Source organism: Tetrao urogallus (genome assembly GCF_951394365.1).
Source record: "Tetrao urogallus genome assembly, chromosome: 12".
Lineage (NCBI taxonomy): Eukaryota > Metazoa > Chordata > Aves > Galliformes > Phasianidae > Tetrao > Tetrao urogallus.
In genome coordinates this window covers 9,905,170-9,918,453 of record NC_136825.1, presented here as the reverse complement: position 1 = coordinate 9,918,453, position 13,284 = coordinate 9,905,170, and the positions used below count along the sequence as shown (strand labels likewise).

Sequence of the window (13,284 nt, the reverse complement as noted above, 5' to 3'; positions counted from 1 at the left end):
GCAAAATTAGAACGTCGGTTTGGAACGTTTGTTCATAACTGGCAGGTATTTATTTGTTCTGATACAAAATGTGTTGAATGAAAGCTTCCCTTGTGAGGTGCCTCTCACAGAGGTGTGAATGCAAAGCGTATGCCTTTATTTAGCGGTATTAATTGCCAAAGTCACCACGCAGCGCGCTGCCTCTGTGCCTCCACACAGCGTCCCGCTCGGGAAATTCCTTTTGGTGCTCAGTGGGGACCCCGCGTGGTCAAGGCCGGCCTCGCGGCGCAGCGCTGAGCGGCGGCCGGCCCAGCAACTCACGTGACCGCGCGCTGTCCCGCGCGAGCCGCCGTCGCGGCAAGATGGCGGCGGACTCTAGCGACGGCGAGGAGGATCTGGTGAACTACGGGACGGCGCTGCAGCCCCTGCAGGAAGGTAAGGGAGCCCGGCCAGCTCGCCTGAACTATTCCGCCTTTTTGGCCCGCGCTGTGGTGAGGGTGTCCGGGTGTCCCGGAGGAGCGGCCTGCCGAAATAAAGCAGCCCGGCCCAGGGCTGGGAGCGGCCGTGCTGCCCGCGCAGGGCCCGTGTCCCGGCCTGAGTCTGTCCCTTACTCAGGCCTTTACCATAACTTGTAAGCCGTGTGCGGTTCCGTGGCCGTGTTCTACGCTTGTATTCGCGGCATAGACTGAGCGTTGCTCGAGCGCCTGTGCACAGCTGTGGGCTCAGAGCCTCTACCTCTTAACTAACGTTACTGCCGGGCTGCGGGCCGAGCTGCAGGGAGCTTGCGTGTGGAAAAACCTCCGACTGCGTTTGGAGTTCCAGGAGTTCTGTGCCACCTGGGACGTTCTTAAGCTAACAGCCAACCAGTGGAGCCTGGGAGCTGTCTGCCTGACGGTAAAGAGAGGTTTTGTTGCCTATCAGGGGCTGGAAAGCAGCAGGTGCTGTGTGAAGAGAGGACTTTCTTTAACAGGATCTGGGAGTGACTGTTTTGGTGGACCTTAGAGAAACAGCAGTATTACACGTTATTTTTTGCCAAGGCAGGAACTCCTCAGTTCTTAGTAAATGGTTTTAATGGTGTCACTTGCCTGACTGAGATTATATGAGAGGAGAATTGGGCCTTGTGAGTGTGTGAGTTTGTTATCAGCACAAAGCCTTCATCCTTCAGAAGGTTCGGTGTGGGCTTCACTAGTTTCTCTTTATGAATGGAATGTGTTTCAAGCATTATGTTTTGTCAGTGGAATAACTGATTCTGTTGAAAATTTGTAGTAGTAGGATTTTTTTGCTCTTATATAAAAACTTTATATAAAAAAGTTGCGTAGTTAACTTGTCAATATTAAGGAGAATCTGGGTGGTATTTAAAGCTTTCTAGTGGTTTGTAAATCTTTCTGAAGTATCTGTCACAAACAGGGGAAACGTTTACAGATCAGAAGTGTTGTTAAGCAGACTGGTAATCTATTAGTCTGATTGTAGAAAAAGGAACGTGCACAGAACTGGTAAGAATTTAGGTTTTCTATTTGAACACTTGATGCTTATGCTGTCAGTGTATGTCAACAGCGTGCACAAATACATAAAGTAGAGAGGGAGTAAGTGATGCTGATGCTTTCTACTTCAGGATAGGTGCTATTCAGTCCTGTTCTTAATTGCAAGGGAAGAAATGGCTTCTGGACCAAGTAGAGATTCCGTTCTTTATGTGGTGTTATGACTTGCTTTCTGATTTATCTCCTTGTAGGTGAACGAATTAAGAAGCCAGTTCCTCTTCAAGAGCAGACTGTTAAAGATGCAAAGGGGAGATATCAGCGTTTTCATGGAGCATTTACTGGTGGCTTCTCTGCTGGATACTTTAACACTGTTGGCACTAAGGAAGGTGAGATACTTCTCTGTCAGCTAGGAGGAGTTGCTTGATGACTGTAATGTCAGCGAAACATCAGTGAAAAGAAATGTTATTAATCATTTTTTCCCCTGCTGTTTGTTATTATGTAAATAATTGGAACGTAATTTTTGGGGATACTTAAACTTTGCTTCTCAGACTGCAGCTACGTGAATGTTCTCTTGATGTATCCTTTAGGTGTAAGATTCAAATGTTTGAATTGTTTTCAGATGCTGTGTTGTAGTTTGCAGTCCCTTACTTTAGATGTCCCTTACTTTGCCTTCTTTAAAGGATGGACGCCCTCAGCTTTTATATCATCTCGGCAGAAGAGAGCAGACAGAACTGTTCTTGGACCAGAAGACTTCATGGATGAAGAGGTAAATTTGGAAAGAAATAAATCCCTTTTGGAAGTTGTTGCCATGATTGTAAGTTTTTCAGGCCATGAAAAAAGAATTTAAACAGCAAAAATTGTGGTAACCTTAAAATTATTTCATGTGTATGTTGTTATACTTCTGGATTCTATAGGATATTTAACAGATTCACTTAGGAAGTTCATATAATCTCAATATTAAAAAAAAAAACCACTATCTTTCATTTCCTCTTATCAGGAAATCCAAACACTTTCAAAGCTGTTTTAAGTATGACCATTCAAGTTACACAGAAATCAACCATATAAATGTCTTAAAATGTTGCCAATTAAGGGTTGCACCCTGTTTTCTTTCCTTTATTGTTACAGTAAGTATTTTGAGGAAAACATTTTCTAATGTAATTTTTCTGTTTTGCCTGTCTTTTCTAGGATCTTAGTGAATTTGGGATAGCCCCAAAAGATATTACAACCACAGATGATTTTGCATCCAAAGCTAAGGACAGAATAAAAGAGAAAGCTAGACAGATTGCAGGAGTAGTTGCTGCCATTCCTGGAACTAGTGCATTTGATGATTTAATAGGACCGTCAAAGTAAGTAGGTTTAAATAAAAGTTAGCTTAGAAATTCCTTTTGCATACGAGTGCATTGATAAGAGAAGCAATTGACTAGAGTAACTCATGAAAGAGGCTGCAAGATCTGCAGTGTTACCTTTCCAGTGAGGCCTCCTTGTGGATGTTGTTGCATGTGCAGACTTGTGCCAGGCACATGCCTACAACCGATGCAGCATATATGCAAACGTTGATGCATTCAGATTTTAATTGGAAGTATGGTACAAAAGTAAACTTTCAATTGGTTTGATTTGCTGTTAGATTTCAAGGAATGTTGGAATTGTGACTCCAGTTTTTTATTTTTGCTTTATTTTGTTTCTTCTTAGAATAACAATTGGGGTTGAACTGTTGCGAAAAATGGGCTGGAAAGAAGGACAAGGAATTGGACCACGAGTCAAGAGAAAGCCACGTAGGCAGAAGCCTGGTAAGTTCACTGAGGTGCCTGAACTCAGTTGTAGAAAGCTAGCATTCACACACCCATTAGAAAGCTCATCTTATTCCTTCCTTTTATTTAATCTGTTTATTTAATCTTAGAGAAATTTAGTAGCAAGCTTTATTTTAATTTATTTAAAATACTTTAAATTAACACTGATGCTGTTGTGTCTGTTACAGACCCTGATGTGAAAATATATGGCTGTGCATTACCACCCGGGCTGTCGGAAGGTTCCGAGGTATTGTGCAGACACAAGTTATTTATTAACTTATGTATAAATAACTTCTGAGTGTTAACACCCTTTATAAGAAGCTTTTTATATTTTTAAGTATTTTAAGTTAAACTTTAACACACAGTTTAAAGTTTTGTTAAAGTGTTCATAAATATTTACTGCGTTTATTATGGAAAATGTAACTACATTTATTCTTTTATTAGTTGATCAAGTGTTCATAGATAATTTAACATATAGTTACAGAAACTCGGATTTGCCTAGTCTCATATTAACTAGATGTTGTAACAGCCACATATACAAAACTTTGTTGTTGTTCTTACATACTTTTATTTTGTACAAGGATGAAGAGGATGAATACCAGCCAGAAAATGTGACGTTTGCACCAAAAGATGTAATGCCTGTAGATTTGACTCCAAAAGAGAATGTCCACGGACTTGGCTATAAGGGTTTGGACCCCTCACAAGCTTTGTTTGGTGCATCTGGAAGAGAGCATCTTAATCTGTTTGCAGCTGATTCTGAAGATTCAAGTAATTTAATCGGTGATGTGAGAAACAATAGACAAAGAAAACTAGGAATCACAGGCCAGGTAAGATATTGTTTCAGGTATTTTATTAGTAGTGTGATAAAATCTAAAATGTAGTGAGAGTGGGACCTAATCATTGTAAACTTACTGTAAGAAAGCATAACTGTGGTTTGAAAACAGGGTTAGGAGTCTGCCTTCTTCCTGTTGTTTAACTTGTCCATATCTTCATATTAAACAAAACCTTGTATCTCTTAACTGTTTTCTTTTGTCAGTGTTTTAAAAGGCAGTAGGGTGAAAATAGCTGGCTGACTGATTGAACTGAGAAAATTCTTGTGTTACTTTGACTAAAGAAAGTTGATATTGAATATGATATTAGGTTTTTTTTTTTTTTCTTCTTCAATTTTACTGAATTCTTTCAGTGGTGTTGAATCTGTCAGGGGTTTTACTTTCTCCTGTTGTATTTGTAGTTCTTATGTAGAAAGAGCTTGGTCAGTTTATATAATTTTGAGAATTACACTTCATTAATTTTCATGCCTTTTTTCCCCCTCAGTAATTTTACCTGCATTTAATCAGACTCAAATCTGACCACTAGAATTAGGCTGCTGTCCTTGCCTCGTACAGACCCAGCTTATTGTTCATCCTTCTGAAGGAGCTGAAACAAGTAGAATATTTTTGCTTCCTCCCCCACACCTCTCATCCCCCAGTTGGGACCACTTGTTTTTTTGTGTGGAGTACATTTTTTCCCAATATGCATTGGGCATCTTACATACTGTAGATGGTAAGGTACTGACATAGATGCGTTCCAACAAGTGACTTAAAATGCTATTTTCACATTTTTGAGTTCTCATTGCTTTTGTGTGAAATATATTGTAGGCTTTTGGTGTAGGAGCTTTAGAGGAGGAAGATGATGATATTTATGCAACTGAAACATTGTCAAAATACGATACGGTTCTAAAAGATGAAGAACCTGGAGATGGCTTGTATGGCTGGACAGCACCTAAGGAGTATAGATCGAAAAAAAGTAAGAATTGTAGTTCTATGGGGTTAGTGTGATTTGTATTTAAAACATACCCAGCTTTGCAAAAGCTTCTAGTAGATTGCTATCTTCTAGCTGTGATATCTGTAGCTTCATCCTAGACTTCTTGGAATATCTGTGTGTTCTAATTCTGGAAATAATTATTTTAATTTTCCACTAATGCCAATTTAGATTAAGTGTGCAAATTACATTTTGAGAAGGGACTATATGTGCTGCTCATGAAATACAGTATTCAATTGCATTGAAGAAAGAGATTATTATGAAGTATGGCTGTAAATATGACCCAGTACTTGTAAATAGATTTTTTTTTAGATAGACTTGCTTATTTTCAGATGACAATATTTGTAAACTTTATCTTGATAATGCTCTATTTGTAGTGAAGCTTTTAAGTGCATGGAATACTTAAGTGTTTCCTAAAGCAACTCCTAATGTTTGCTGTGTGCAGTTAATTGCACTTATGATATTAGGCGTGCGAGTAACGGTGCCGTTGTCTCCCTCGTAGCCACATTCAATTACTTTCCATGAAATGTTCTGCAAAATGTAAAATATTCAAGGAAGAAGTGTTTTTACAAAATGTGTGTATTTTGAATATTGACCAGCTCTGTGATTATTTTTGCAGGGTCTGAGACAGAAGTGAAATATATAGGCAAAATCTTGGATGGCTTTTCCTTGGCATCAAAGCCATCAGCTCCAAATAAGGTAAGCATATAATGACATTTTTGCAGTAAGAATAACATTCAAAGCAAAATTGACATGTGAAATCTATGGATTTTACTGTGGTATGATACTTTTTTATGTTCTTGAAAATGGAACTTCTAATAAGCAATAAAGATTTCTGTCTAAACAAAAATGTCAAACTACTGGATAAATTTAAATTTTGCCCATGTTCAGACTTTGAACAAATGCATTCACTGTTATTTTGCATGAAGTTGGAATAATAATTTGATTTAACTTCACAATAAAAATGTACATCTGGTTTTACATCTTTCAGCTGTAACGTCCATTTTTTTGTAAAAATCAGGCTGCACACTTCGTCTCCTTCATAGTTTTTGGTGACAAGCTAGTTTATCAACCTGATTCTTTGCTTTGCATCTTGTATGCCATGAGTGTTTCCATAAATTAGAATGATTATCAGAGTTGTGTGACAAGGTCCTTTTGCTGATGCAGAAAGGAAAAACATTTGTATGGTATATAAAATTGCATTCTATAAGAGGCAGAGGGGTAATCTTTGAAGTCATAGCTTGCATGAAGAATGGAGAGAAAGAACTCTGATGAAAGACAGGAAAATACATTAAGCACAGACGTACACAAACAGTTTAATTGACCAAATCATATGAGACTTCTGTTTTTAAAAATATAATCAGAAGCACTTGTTCTCAAACAAAGCAATGATATTAAGACTGCTTAATTTTTGCTGCTGCTTGATGTGCACGTTTTTCTGTTTCGCATAACTAATGTTTACTGACAACAACAATTTGTTCCAGAAGTTTGTTTTACAGTGCCACTCACTGATTCAGTCTGAAAGAATGCGGTATCTCTTTCTGCTGTTACTTGTAAATTGAGGAATTTTTAGTTTGAGGTTACATTTCTCAATCCCATTTCTAAAAGTTTAATACCAAGTTTTATCTCGCTCTTGTGGTTGTTTTGTTTTGTTTTCCACTACTCTGTAAAGATTTATCTGCCACCTCATCTGCCACGAAATTACAGACCAGTCCATTACTTTCGGCCTGTAATAGCAGCTGGGAATGAGAACTGCCATTTGCAAAAGGTGTTAGAAGAATCAACTGGAAAACTGGGGAGTGACGCCGCACAACAGGGCAGGCACGCATTGAATGCGTCTCAGAGGAGGGAACAACTAGGAGAGACTGTTCTGAAAGGTATTGATACATACAGTTGTGCCTTTCCTGCTTCTTTAGCTCCACAATTTGTTCCTATAGCAGTAAAAATTTGGTCCAGACTTGAACATTGTTCTAATGTTACTTGTACGTTTTACTTGTGTTGTTATATACAATAATAAAAATTATGACGCAATATAAATATGTGCAAATAGCCTAAAAGATGAAGTAGTGACCAATAGTATCCATCTGCTATTTCTGCCATTGTATTGTGTTGCAGAAGAGCATTTTCTGTGTATACACAGACTTTCTACTCCACTGAAGTGTCAGAAATAGTTGAACTAATTCTTCCTTTTCGCTTATCTCTCACTTCTACTTCTGGTTCATAGGTCCAGCTCCTTCTGTTTTGGAATACCTGTCTGAAAAAGACAGAGAAAGACTCAAAGAAGTAAAACAAGCATCTGAACAACAAATGAAAGCAAAAATGTTGCCTCAGCAGCCCCGAAATAGCAGATTCCAGCCAGCCTCCCCAAACGATGCTTCTCATAAATGGCAAATGTTGTTGGGGGGACAAATGTTAGCAAATGCTGGTTCTAGTGACTTCAAGCCATTTGCAAGAGATCCAGAAAAACAAAAAAGATATGAAAGTTTTGTAAAAAGCCTTAAACAAGGAGAAAAAGGTAACTCAAGTGAGAAATCCTGACACTTTCGGTTTTCTCTGAAAGAGTATTTTTTGTTTTTGCTTCCTCTATGTTTTAATTATTTGATGAAGCTTTGAATTTAAACACCTATTAAAGAAATGAAGTATTAAAAAGCAACAAGTAAAGAGTCAGCATTACAAGTAAAATTGTTTAAAACGTCTATCTTGCATTTAGCAAATCATTCTTGCTGTTGTGAAAAACTCTCTACTTGTCAAGGAAAAATACAGTTGAGATTAATACTATCTTTAAAATAAATATTCATGAATGCCTTTTTTTTTTTTCTTTTTCTTGAAAAGCATCAAACTTAGGTAAGGTTTCATGCCTTCAGTATTTACTTCTTTACCTTACAGCAGATACGTTGGAGCGCTACTTAGACCCAAGCATGACTGAATGGGAACGAGGGAGAGAACAAGAGGAATTCTTCCGTGCAGCGATGTTCTACAAGTCCTCCAACTCAGCGCTGGCATCCAGGTTTACCCGGGCCAAATATGAAGATGATGCTGACAAAGTTGAAGTTCCCCGGGACCAGGAGGTATATGTTGTCACAGTACTTCAGTACTTCGAAGCTACATTTATTACTTTAATGCTGCTTTACAAAAGTATTTTTCTTTAAAACTCTTTTGTCATTATGTCAGTAATGCTTTGTTGCCTGTTAAGTAAACTTTGAAAAGACTTGATGCATGTAAAGCAGTGATCTGTTAAACTGTGCTGAAATGTTTATTTGTCATGTTAAGATGACAACAGTAATAGTTAATTCACCAAGTTGTTAGTTATCTAGCAGACCATGTTTGACTTTTTCAGAATGATATTGATGATAAGGAATCTGCGGTGAAGATGAAGATGTTTGGCAAACTCACAAGAGACAAGTTTGAATGGCACCCTGAAAAGCTGTTGTGCAAAAGATTTAATGTTCCTGATCCATATCCTGAGTAAGATGATGAATTAAATTCTTAAATTTTTGAACACTCCTTGGGGATCCTGAGTTTTTATATTAATGTGGAAAAAATCTGGCTTGATGTTTTCTTTTTGTATTGTAATAGATGTATGATAGACTCTCCTAATGTTTTAATTGGCCTTATGAAGCGTAGTAAAATAGCTTCTGACAAAATAATATTTTAAGTATTACTGTAGCTTGTTGTAGTTAATTTGTGCATGGAAAACAGTGTTTTAAAAAAAAAAAAATATTTCCCTGCAGGTCTTCCATTGTTGGTTTACCAAAAGTGAAGAGGGACAAGTATTCTGTATTTAATTTCTTAACTCTGTCTGAGCCTACTACATCTGTTACACAGGAAACAAATGAAAGAAAACAAGAGAATAACAGTGTGAGCAGTAAGTCAGTTTTTTGTTTGTTTGTTTGTTTTTTTTAAATTAAATAGCTGTGAAGTAATGAAAATGGTTGTCTTTGTTACGGAGAATGAATTTATCCATCTGAGATTTTTTTTTCGTAAAAGAAAAACCGGTATAAAAATTGAAAATATATCCAATACATTCCATTCAAACATAAAAGCTGAAGTCAGTGAGATGGTGTTAATTTATTCCACCTAGGAGACCTTTGTAGGTCAGATATTCATTAAAAAGATAGAAAAATCAAATCAGGCTGGAGAAGTAGACTAAATTAAAATCAAGTAGGTCATGAAATGCAGTAGAATTTGACATGTGAGTGATTTGAATGTTTGGGACTTTCTTAGAACCAAAGAAACCTTCAAGATGGGATGTATCAGATAAAGAGAAGGAGAAAAAAGATTCTATCAGTGAATTCATTAGTCTTGCCAGATCAAAAGCTGATCTTCTGCAGAAGCCAGCAGTGCCAACAACAGAAGAAAGTGGAACAAAGGCAGCTGAAACACTTCCCAGCGAGGTGGGTTTTTAGTGGTGTTGGAATATAAAGGAGAATGACTGTGAACCTTGGAAATAATGTTGTGTACTGTATGAATTGGTTTAATAAAAATTAGTTTGCCAAAGGGCCAACTCAGGGTAAGGAAAAAGAAAGTGAGATTGCTTTTGGAAAAATTTTGAGGTTATAAATCTGAGATGTGAAACTTCCACAGTTTACAAGGATAGTAAGTATGGCTATACTTGAAGTAACAGCTTAGGGATAGATAAAATGTCACTCACAGTCTGGGAGTTAAGTTCAGTGCATCCACTTTGCTCACAGGCACAGGATATATATGTGTCTTCTGCTTTGAGGAGGAGGATGCATACTTTGTAGAGACAGGTAATGTTTTCCTTTTTAATAAATTTACTCTGGTGTGTAAGTAAAGTTTGAAGTAATGAATTAGAATTTATAATAATTTGGAATCTGCTTTCAATTGTGCATGGAACACGAATTTCAGTACTCGTTACAGGAAACTGAGCTTAGCAGTGCTCCAGTGGATTGAACTAAGAATTACTAAGATTGTAAACTTACGTGTTTGTGATGTCTTTGTTGTTGTGATGAAGCTTATGTTATGTGATGTTTGATTGTTCAGTCAATACATCCCAGCATATTTGAAATTATTATATTGCTTAACTGATCAGAGAGGGATTTTTAGTTTCTTTAGGTGTCTAAATGTAGTTTGTTACACTGCTTTGCAGGTAGATAATGAGAATAAGGATCAGGAACAGGAAGAAGAAAGCAGACCGTCCATGGACTTATTTAAGGCCATCTTTGTGAGTTCCTCAGATGAAAAATCTTCCTCTGAGGAAGAGAGTGATGAAGAACAGCAGCCTTCTACTTCAGTAGTAGATTCAGAAACCACTGGACAAGCTGGTCTGCTTGATAGTTCTTCATCTAACATACAAGGTAGTTCTTAATGCATGCCTATTTTTATAAGCATCTTGTAAAACTTTATGAATCAAGTACTTCTGGGACTGCTAGGACAGTGCTATATTCTGAACTAACTTGTATAATAGGTCTATTTTGGTTAGAAAAAAAGAAAAAAGAAAAGAAAACACAAAGCAAACAAACAAAAACAAGTAGAGGCAATACGTGGAAATCATTCAGGATGTCAGCTATGCAGTTGGCTCAGGCAGTCCACAGAGATAAAGGATGCTGATCAATTTGCTTTAACTTTCTCTGCTAATTCTTGAAAGAAGTATTTCCTTTCAAATAAATGAGTTTTTTGTTTTTTTCATAGACACTGTGACTGTTAAAGCTGAGCCTGGTGTTTCTTCATTGCCTTCTTCGAAGCAGGAACAGAATAATGCGGAGGAGTTTGGACCGAAGTTGCCTCCGTCTTTTTCTTCTGGTAGGTTCTGTAGACTTGTAGCATATGAATTCTACACGTTAAAGAGAAATATCATACATACATCTTCAGTAAATGTTTGTGAAGCAGTGCCTTGCCTCTTAAGTGCCTGTGCTGTGTCAGATGTGTCCACACGCTTTGTTACCAAGCTGTGAGGGACTAGCAGGAATCTTTTTGCCTGTGCTTGCTTTGGTGTAGTTCCACAGAGGCAGGGTTTATGAACTGTAATGGAGATACAGGATGAGCATTACAATTTCCTTATTAACAGATTGAAAAGGTGTTTAGTTACAGTGGGAACATTGCAGTTAGGAGTTTACACATTTCACACCTGTTTGAAAGCTTTTTTTAAATTAGCATATTAAATTAATACAGAATTTAAATATTAAAATGACCTTTTCATTATTGTTTGTATTTGTATTTTTGTTTCTGCATTTGCTTTGTACTTTAGGCTCTACATGGCAACAAGAAACAGTGGTGCCAGCAATTTCTCCAGGGCCTAGCAGGAAAGAAAAACATAAAAAGAGCAGAGAGAAACACAAGACTAAGAGGGATCACAAGCATAAAAAGGAAAAGGTATTTAATTAAAATAATTGGTTTATTGGTTTTTTGATCTACCAATCAAATTTTCTTGTGATTTATGCCATGCTGTAGAAAATGAATCAAATGTGTCTGAACTGGAACAACTGAGGTTTCTCAGGTGATCTCAGACTAGAATTTGAAAACAGGACATTATTTAGCTAGGGTGCTGCTTTTCCCATTTGTACAATGTGAGTACAGACATTAAACATTATGTTTTATGCTGAAGATGTCAGGCATATTCTGAGAGCTGTGTATAATTCACAACTTCTATATAAACTACTAATCAAACATCTATTTTGATGAGGTTTAAGAGTTGGAAAGAGATGAGTAGTTTTGGCATTTATTTTTAATTTTTAGCTCAGGCTAGATAGTGCCAAAAAGAAGTCATTGTTGAGTGTTTCAATTGAATGTGGAGTCTGCAATGAAATTGACTTTTAGGGATGTTTGCTTTTTTGTTGTTAGTGCCTTTCAGAAGAAACCAGCTCTTTCAAAATGAAAATTGTAGTAGAATGAATTGTTTTTCTTTTTACAGAAAAAGAAACACAGGAAACACAAAACCAAAGGAAAACACAAGAATAAAAAGTCAGAAAAGGACAGCAGCTCAGATACTACAGACAGTAGTGATAGCCTTAGTGATATAGATTCCACAAACCTGTCACCTAAAGAACTTCTGAGAAGGTAAATAGAAAGTTGACTGAAATACTTGTGAATTTTGCAGTATATAACTGAAACCTCAACATAGGAGTTTGCAGTTCAGTAAACTTATTCATAGCAAATATGGATCAGCAGGTCTCTCTATGTTTATAAAGCCTGTTAGTTTGTTTAATGAAGGGAGGAAATGTTGCAAGTGTCTTAAGCCTCTAGAGATAAAAGGCTCTAAATACAGCTCTGTGCTAGTTAACACAGTTTATGGTTACAGATGGGGTTTATGGTTACAGATGAATGATATTTTGAAGGAATTAAAAATTAAAGAAGTGCAGATGGTGAGTCATATTTCCGTGACTTTGTCTACAGTCTTTACTTGGAAATGTTGGAAGCAATGTTGTCTGCTCCAGAATGTTTTAAGTCAGCTTTATTTTGTTGATAATCACCAAGAGACCAGACAGATTCACTGTATGGCTTTGATACTTGGGATGATTCTGCACTTCAGCAAGGAGCAGTGAAGCAAGGAGAATGATGCTCTTCATGTGTGTTTCTGCTAAATCTAAACTGTTGTTTATTTATATAAATAGAGAATACAGAGAGACTTGAACACAGTGCTACCTGGGATGTGAAAATAAGAAAAAAACAGTTTGAAACTTTGTTCTGCTCCACACTTGAAATGCAATTAAAACTAACTGCATCGGGTTGAGATCATAGTCATCTTAAGCCTCTGTCATTTCATGTGGAACTGTCACTGCATTGAATTATGCTGAGCCTCCTATTAGCAGGCAGAGAGGTCTGAATGTGTTGGTTGAGGTATTGCATCCAGCTGTTCTGGCAAAATTACTGTCATCTAGCTATTTTGTGGAGTGGAAATGTACCAACAGGAAAAGTCAGGATTCCTAAGGAGTCTGTCTTTCATTTTTTTGGAGCTGAGCTTCAGTTATGTGTTTGTCTTTTTGTATTAAAAAACAAGGTGTTATTTTTGATTATGTAGATAGCCAAAATGTGTCTGAGTGTATTTTACACAGAATAGTTTGACTTCATTGTACAAGCTGATAATTTGAAAGTGTTTGTATTTGCTGAGCACTGAGATAAAGTGCTTCTATCCAAAGTCATTGATCTTTCTTAATTTAAGGTTTAACTTCTCAAGTAATTAAATATTCTTAATGATGTATATGACTATTTAGTTTATCCTCCTTTTCTTTCTTTCTTTTAGATTGAAACAACTTCAGTATTGAAGAGGCATCTTTCTTCAT

General features: G+C 37.0%; 1 protein-coding gene across 1 annotated transcript; it reads left to right on the top strand.

The window, feature by feature from the left end:
* Nucleotides 1–341: 341 nt before the first annotated feature.
* Nucleotides 342–13,266, top strand: GPATCH1 (G-patch domain containing 1; the record flags this gene model as incomplete). Its single annotated transcript, XM_079541246.1, has 20 exons — nucleotides 342–414; nucleotides 1,709–1,843; nucleotides 2,138–2,223; nucleotides 2,643–2,803; nucleotides 3,147–3,244; nucleotides 3,433–3,491; nucleotides 3,826–4,071; nucleotides 4,882–5,029; nucleotides 5,664–5,743; nucleotides 6,717–6,921; nucleotides 7,269–7,559; nucleotides 7,931–8,112; nucleotides 8,382–8,509; nucleotides 8,776–8,909; nucleotides 9,269–9,438; nucleotides 10,155–10,362; nucleotides 10,697–10,807; nucleotides 11,253–11,377; nucleotides 11,916–12,061; nucleotides 13,245–13,266. 20 exons carry the CDS (start codon nucleotides 342–344, stop codon nucleotides 13,264–13,266), a joined length of 2,808 nt encoding a protein of 935 aa, XP_079397372.1.
* Between the last annotated feature and the right edge of the window lie 18 nt (nucleotides 13,267–13,284).